This window comes from Copidosoma floridanum, unplaced genomic scaffold (genome assembly GCF_036245765.1).
Source record: "Copidosoma floridanum isolate Cflo_tuat_1 unplaced genomic scaffold, Cflo_Japanese_pri ptg000013l, whole genome shotgun sequence".
Classification (NCBI taxonomy): Eukaryota; Metazoa; Arthropoda; class Insecta; order Hymenoptera; family Encyrtidae; genus Copidosoma; species Copidosoma floridanum.
This window is the reverse complement of record NW_028321890.1, coordinates 14,888,182-14,895,702: the sequence shown is the minus strand read 5'-3', so window position 1 is coordinate 14,895,702 and position 7,521 is coordinate 14,888,182. Positions and strand designations below refer to the sequence as shown.

At 36.4% G+C, this 7,521-nt stretch overlaps 2 protein-coding genes across 2 annotated transcripts; both read left to right on the top strand.

The window, feature by feature from the left end:
• Positions 1-313: 313 nt before the first annotated feature.
• Positions 314-2,163, top strand: LOC149374891 (protein ELYS-like). Its single transcript, XM_089590714.1, has 3 exons — positions 314-575; positions 650-2,055; positions 2,130-2,163. Exons 1-3 carry the CDS (start codon positions 324-326, stop codon positions 2,161-2,163), a joined length of 1,692 nt encoding a protein of 563 aa, XP_089446840.1. The 5' UTR covers positions 314-323.
• Positions 2,164-2,641: 478 nt separating this feature from the next.
• On the top strand, positions 2,642-7,331 carry LOC149374890 (uncharacterized). The gene is made up of 7 exons (XM_089590713.1): positions 2,642-3,287; positions 3,403-3,575; positions 3,676-3,817; positions 5,650-5,701; positions 5,762-5,826; positions 5,902-7,185; positions 7,271-7,331. Exons 1-7 carry the CDS (start codon positions 2,966-2,968, stop codon positions 7,318-7,320), a joined length of 2,088 nt encoding a protein of 695 aa, XP_089446839.1. The 5' UTR covers positions 2,642-2,965; the 3' UTR covers positions 7,321-7,331.
• The last annotated feature ends 190 nt before the right edge of the window (positions 7,332-7,521 follow it).

Here is a 7,521-nt window from a genome sequence, read left to right as displayed (position 1 = left end):
ATCTTTGTATCACTCAGAAACTTCCAGCACTTGATAGTTGATCTTAATAGAGATTCATGGTCTAAGTCATCTTACAGTGATAAGCCTATTGTAGCCTGTTTAGAATTTGTTAATTCTTCACCTGCAGTACAACCTCCAAAAAGTAATGAAGTAGAACCTTCAGAAAGTAATGAGCTAGAACCTTCAACAAGTAATGAAGTAGAATTATTCTTTTCAGCATACAATTTGATAAGTAAAGGTAAATTTGTAACTATTTTTCTCGCACATAACTGTATTGGTGATTGACAAAATGAAATGTTGTGATTTTAGAAACTGAACATTATATGAAGTTCAATAGAAAAGAATTTGAGGCTACTGCACTGTCCAACGAAAAACTATGCACTGTCTTGCAGTGCTCTTCCAAAATTGGCTGTTTGATCAGTGGTTGCTTAGGTCGTATTATGATCTGGGAGTTTAATGGATTTCTCACATGGGTGAGTCCAATTTTGGATAAGTACGCATTTATCACTCATGCAGTACTTCTTGAACCCACCGACGACCCCAAGCCCTTTTGTTTTTTATGGGCCGCTTATCAGGTAAACATCTTTTTTTTCTCCTTCAATTATGTAACTCGATATTCACAAATCAATTTTAAAATACTTGTTTTTAGGGTAGTACACCAGATTCAGTAATAGTGCTACGCATGTATATGTTAATGTTTAAAAACAAGATAAACGATGAATTTGGTGAAAACCCGACTTTATATTTTAATTTAAAGCCAGACCCAAGTCTAAGATTTGAGATCGAACTAGAAAAAAACGAAAAAGTCCACAGTCTCAATATAATTGAACGAGTCAATCGCGACGCGTCGGATTTACGGTCCCGCCGAGGCGAAGAGTCCCTATTACTCATCGGGACTCCAGGGAGATCCCTGCTTTTTGATTTGAATCGATGGTACGAAGAACAAATGCCATCTACAGTTGCTGGATGCCGAAACCCCAACAATATTTTGGCTTGTTACAAAGCACGACAAGAGAACCATTCACGAGACGAAATACTATGTTGTTCGTACAAGCCTAAGACGTTGCAAGAGTTTGCAAAAAAAGTTCCACACTCCCCAGAGGAACTTTTTTGCCCCAATTCTTTGAGTTTGGAGTGGATCGATTTATCGGAGAAAAATTTAGTGTTCTGGCTCACCCGAGGGGTGCAGTCAGAGCTACTACGAGAGATCACCACAGCTGGACCCATTGTACTAATCATGCCTAATGAAATCTACCGCAGGTGTCTCCTTGCAGGCCTTATACCTTTTGATTATGTCATCCCAGATTATAGTGTAAAAGTAGAACAAAAAGTAGCTCGAGAAATGCTGCTGTCGTTATGCCTAGATCAACGGTGTGCCAATTTCTTACTGCGCTGTGCCATAGAGTGGTCAGATGGCAGTACAGAGTATCTATACTTAAAGTTTCTGAGGTGGAGTATCCAACGTGGATCTGAAATCAAGTTGATGGCCGATCGTTTGTGCAAGCCGTTGTTTGATCAGTCGGGTGTCAATATGGACGAGTCTGAGTTGAAAACGTTACATAACTGTGTTCAGCAACTCGAATGTTTAAAGACCGTTTTATCAAAATTACCCAATACTGAAATCGATTTAACTAAACATAAAAGGGCCCTTAAAAAAATAGCAGCCTATTTTCAAGTTGTGTTGTGGTTTTATGATGTCGGTCTGTTGCCGGAAATGCAAAACATCGACGAAAGCGATGACGTGCAAATTTCAGCGCTTACGAAAATTCAGTATCCAAGAAATAAGCTTGTAGAGTCTTACAAGAAAAAAAGACGAGACGCTTGTACGAAGGACAATAAGGAAAATGATGTTTTATTCATTGATCAATTGATTGCCAGAAATTGTTCACCACTCAAAGTGCAATGGAAAGAAGAGTCAGACAGTGAGTGTCCTAGTCAAGATGGTCTTTATCCTCCTCCATCGCTGCAATCTTTGCTTAGGAGTTTTTTAACTGACTGCTATTGCGAAGAAAAAAGTGACGAAGAGGAGGATAAAGATGGTCAATTACCTGAAACGTACACTAAACACTGCATCATCTTCTACTTGCTCATGGACCTGTGCATGATTCTCAAAGACTCAAATTCAGCAGTCGATCAACTTATGAAGTATCCCGCAGCTTTTAAGTTGAGTCCTATAGTATTATTAAACTCATCCGAGCTTTTTGGCTTCTCGATCATGAGGATTACGATGGCTTTTTCAACATCATGACAAGCCAAATTGTTTCCAGCAATGACATCGAAGACTGGCAGCATGAACTCGCTATAAATTCACTTTTAAAAAACAATCAACACAAATTAGGTACGTTTTCAAATTTTAAAAATATGTAACATACATTCGCAAGCTGTCAATTAATTTTTTTTCATCATTTCTTTTTTAACAGCTCTAAATTATCTGCTCATTATTAAACCACCAGTGATATCGTCCGATCATCGGCGCATAATGATCGATCTGGCGGTGGAACAGGGTCATCTACTGTTAGCATTCCATGCACGACCGCCATCGGATTGCGGACCGTTACTCACGAGTTTCTTCCGCTCATGTGAAAAACATGGAAAGCTCAGAAAAGTTTTGCAACTTCCCTTAAACCTGGACGAAGAGAAAGCCTTTGACAATTATCTCAAAGAAAATTATAATGACAAAACTAGATTGATCCACTACTTGCTGACGAACCGCCACGTAGAAGCCAGCCACATTTTTTCTGTAAAAAAAAACTTTAACCCACATCAATCAATTGATGAGGAAATAAACTTTAACTCAACCGCTTGGAATTTACTAAATTTGGTTCACAAAAACGTACCCGAAATCTCAAAACGTTTTGCAAACAGCTGGAGAAAAAATACCTCGAAATCGGCCAAGGAACGACGATTTTCACCATATCCCATTATAAGTAACAACAATGAGTCACGTAGATTTCACCATAAACCAATGTCTCAATCTTGGGACATTGATGGTGATGTTTACAACTTGGCAGTAGAAAAGACACTTGAGACGTGTCGCAAGCCCGATCGAGATGGGCTTGGACCATTAAATTATACGCCTTTTCTAACTGCGCCATGCGCAACAATAAATGCTCAACCAAAATTTGTTACTCAAATAAATAACAAGAGTGATACACATTATGTTGTATACCCAAAACGGAAGATCTTCACGAGAAAGACGGCTTTAAAAATGGTAATTGAGCCTGATGATGAAATAGTCAAAAAGCGGCGAAAACTTAACAACCAATCCAGGGACTCAACATTGAATGGTTGTATACTTTATCTACACACACACACACATATATATATATATATATATATATATATATTTGTGAACCTCGTTTTATTATAATTTTAATGTATTCGTTCAATTGCTTGTTTTAGATTTGGATCAATCGGGATCATCTGACTGTAGGCTTAGCATGACTAAAATATGCAGCACACCACTTGTGCAACGGAAAGAGAATGAAAAAATAAACAACTTGGATACTCAAACGCCGCAATCAATCCTCAGAATTCAGTGCAAGTCTCGTGCGCCTAGTTACGATTTTACTGAGGTGAGCTAAATGTATAAGGTCAAAAAATATGTAAAAGGATTTATAAGGCCGCATATGTATATAAAATGATTTAATAAATTAACTTATAAATTAATTAAAGGATAATGTGAACGATGAAGCAGATACCCCAAAAAAACATTTGGTAGCTAAGAAAGTACGTGATCAACTCGAGCATACTGAAAGTAAAGACTATGGATTTTCGTTACCCGAAACAGTTGAAGATGTTCCGGTTATCTCTGAAGGTTTGTGATCAAAAAAGACATATTTACCGTAACATTTAAGGTAGTTGTTTCCCAATATATAGGTTAATCGTATGTATAAATATACAATAATAAGGTTATGTTCAACTATCATCCCGTATTTGTTTTCGTTATGTTAACCCACAAATGGCGCATCTAGCGCATTTTTGGTAGATCTAAAACATGACAAGTATCAGTTTAAATGTAGCTCGGTAAAATAATACACATGACTTATTTAATTGGTTTTATTGATATGGGAGGCTTGTTCGTTACCCCCTATGAACTTGATATCGCCATAACTCAGAGGAAAAATGATAAACGATTGGATTGTACATGTAGTTGTAAGGCTGAGCAAGTGTAAGTATATGTAATAGGTGAACTTGTATATTCAACCAAGTACATTTAGAGGTTATTAAAATGAAAGCAAACAATAAGAAAAATTTCTTATGACATCTTTACCAACATAGGCACGAGAAGTTATCGATTGATAATGCAATTTCCACTGACATAGCACCAAAATGGGGGAAAAAAGCTAAACATAATGTGAAACATGTATACGAGCAATTCGGTATTCGGTAAACTGCAATAAAAATATTGCTTCTTCGGTGTAAATTTACTGATTGTTTATTTTCTGCATGTCGTCTGCTTGGCACGATTGTGATTACGGTTTCCCTGGCACCACTTAATTCTAAACTTCAAAATAGTGTCAGGTTTTAGTTCTACTGAGATATGCTAAATGCGGCACTTATGGGTTAACATGACGAATTCAAACTATCAGAGAGAAATGTAAATACCTCTCCGTACGTAGGTACATAAACATATGCATCTACCTATTTGTAACTTGTGCTCATGTGACAATGTGGTGTTGCTCCTTACGTGATACTCTTGGTTTTACTGTAAAAACTATCAATATTATAAATACTGCGACGGACATTGAAAATAAAAAGACCTACTCTGGACTTGATATATTTACAATAAGAATAGTAAATTTACTACAGTAATTATAATGCCTGCCATGATGGAGTATTTTACTTTTGCAAGATACTTAATACTCAAACAACAAATAGTGTGAACACGACTGTTATTTCTATTAATGAAGTTTTAGACGAATATAAAGAAACAATTTATGCATGTTTATTTTCTGTATTGAAGTTGTAAATAATCGTTTCGTAAATATAAAATCCTACATAAACTTTACAGTCAACATGGTAATGTTACTACGAGATTTATAAAACTGAACAATACAAGTAGTAAATTTATTATGATGAACTTAGTAAAGTTACTATGACGGGCGTTGGGAATAAAAAGACCTACGTACAACGTAGTACAATTGCAATGGTTGGTATCTACTACTCTTTAGTTGGTATTTTGACTATTACGACTGTAATTTTATGAACAATGTGGTACATATACACAAGACTTTTTTTACAGTGTATCTTCCAAAATCAAACGAAGAGCACTATTTTGATTACTATTACTTTAAAACTATGTGGTAAAAAATTCTCATAAAAATGTATGTGTTTCTTTACTGCCTAAGATAGTTTTCAGTAGTTTTTCAATTATTTATAAATAGGCGGTAAGTTACAATTTTTTAAATAATGAGACTATGTAGTGTTTGTACCATTGCTCTAATATTAAAAGAGTGATTTTTTGACGAGGATATTATAATAACGACGTGGTTAATCGGTCTCAAATTTTTTATACATATTTCTCGACGCTTAGATTAGTTTTGCTGAAAATTTCGTACCTTTTTAAATACTTTTGATTTAGGAAACAACTAGCTTAAGTAACTAAAAATCGAATTTTGAGAGAATGAACGCAAATTTTATTTTCAGATGTTTGTCAAACGACCACTTTCAAATTTGCACATCCAACTGGATTACAGAAGTAAGTTCCTTCAAGTAAAAAAAAAAATTTCAATGTATTAAATTTGTATGAATTTTTCAGATTTCTAACGCCAATTCGCTTCGATGGGGATGAGATAATGAGTGTCTTGGAACTAGATCATACTGGTAATGTAGAAAACCCCGTGGGAACAACTTCACGGCAACCTCAAACCTATTTTATAATGCCTTCAATATTTACAGACCGAATAAACCAAAGTACGTCATTGCCAGAGGAAATGGAAAAAATATCGGAACATGTAAAAAAAACATCCGATGTTCCAAACATATTCATCGAAAAAGTCTCATCATCGTCTGATGTTGAAGAACCTGAGGAAGATAGCAACATGTTGACTTTACCAAACAACCCACTTATGGAGCCGACGGATGATTGTAAGGAAGAGTATTTTAGCAAATCCACTCTTACAAAACGAACTCGAGGACGACCCAAAAAAGTAATTGAATTATCAGAGTCATCAAAATCAACTACAACAATACGCACGAGGAGAGCTGGATCTTCTACCAAGGATGTAGCCCCTACAGTGAAACCCACTAGGAAAACTAGAGCTGCATCTGTTGCTAAAGAAAATGTTGATTTGAAAACTGACGAAATGGCTGAAGAACAACAAGTATCTACAGTGCGGTCGTCGAGAGCATCTAAATTTAAAAAAAATACTTCGATAGTTGCTGACAAATGCTCAAAGGCCGGATGGATATCCAAGGATGACGAACAAATCACATCTACTGAATCGGTACCTGCCAACGATGATCTGCCAATGTCTCACACTCGAAGTAGAATAGCTAAGTCCGTAGACAATGATAAAAAAGGATTGTCAAAAATAAGACCAACCAGAGCCAGGACCGTATCGAAAAATGAACAACAATCAACCACCACTAGAAAAAAAAGAGCAGGTGCGGTAGTCCAGGAAAATGATCAGGCTACACCCACAGCGAAAGAAGATAATAAACGATGTTTGAGGAAGACGCGAGCCTCGTCACTGGCAAAGGAAACCAGTAACAATATCATCAATTTGAGTAACCCACCAGCCAGGGCAGAAATTATACGAGCAATCCAGACTACGAGACCTTCCAGTTCAGAGCCCACAATTCGCAGGCGTAAGTGCTCTGTCCAGTCAGAACCGGGAGACATCGAAAAAATTTTAATTGACACAAGAACTGTAAAGTCAAAGAGTAAAGCGGAAAAAAGGAATACGACAGGTCGAGGTCGCAGAGCGACTAGCGTCGATTCAATCGTGAGTGTGCCTGAAGGTAGGCGTGTAATACGCAGTTTACTCACTAAAACGATCATCAAGGAAGTCATCCCCGAAGAGCCAATATCCATGAAACAAACAAGAAAGAGAAAATATGCTTTTTCTGTTACTGGTAATGAAGCTAAGAAAGTACGTGATCAACTCGAGCATACTGAAAGTAAAGACTATGGATTTTCGTTACCCGAAACAGTTGAAGATGTTCCGGTTATCTCTGAAGGTTTGTGATAAAAAAAGATATATTTACCGCAACATTCAAAGTGAATAAGAATCGAATTTTGAGAAAATGAAACTTTTATTTTCAGATGTTTGTCAAACGACCACTTTCAAATTTGCACATCCGACTGGATTATAGAAGTAAGTTCCTTCAAGTAAAAAAAAAAAGAATGTTCGATGTGTAAAATTCATATGAATTTTACAGATTTCTAACGCCCATTCGCATCGATGGGGTTGAAACAACAAGTATCTTGGAGGTAGTTGATACTGGCAATGTAAAAAAACCTTGGGCCAAAATTCAACCGCGAAGCTGTTTTATAATGCCTAAAAAAGCGAAAAA

Excerpts from the sequence above, each read along its gene's own strand:
- LOC149374891 (XM_089590714.1), top strand. The coding sequence starts at position 324 with ATGAAGTTCAATAGAAAAGAATTTGAGGCTACTGCACTGTCCAACGAA. Across the intron at positions 576-649 it reads TTTTATGGGCCGCTTATCAG|GGTAGTACACCAGATTCAGT; the intron begins GTAAACATCTTT and ends ACTTGTTTTTAG. Across the intron at positions 2,056-2,129 it reads GATGGTCAATTACCTGAAAC|TCGATCAACTTATGAAGTAT; the intron begins GTACACTAAACA and ends CAAATTCAGCAG.
- LOC149374890 (XM_089590713.1), top strand. The coding sequence starts at position 2,966 with ATGTCTCAATCTTGGGACATTGATGGTGATGTTTACAACTTGGCAGTA. Across the intron at positions 5,702-5,761 it reads CATCCAACTGGATTACAGAA|ATTTCTAACGCCAATTCGCT; the intron begins GTAAGTTCCTTC and ends TGAATTTTTCAG. Across the intron at positions 5,827-5,901 it reads CTTGGAACTAGATCATACTG|ACCGAATAAACCAAAGTACG; the intron begins GTAATGTAGAAA and ends CAATATTTACAG.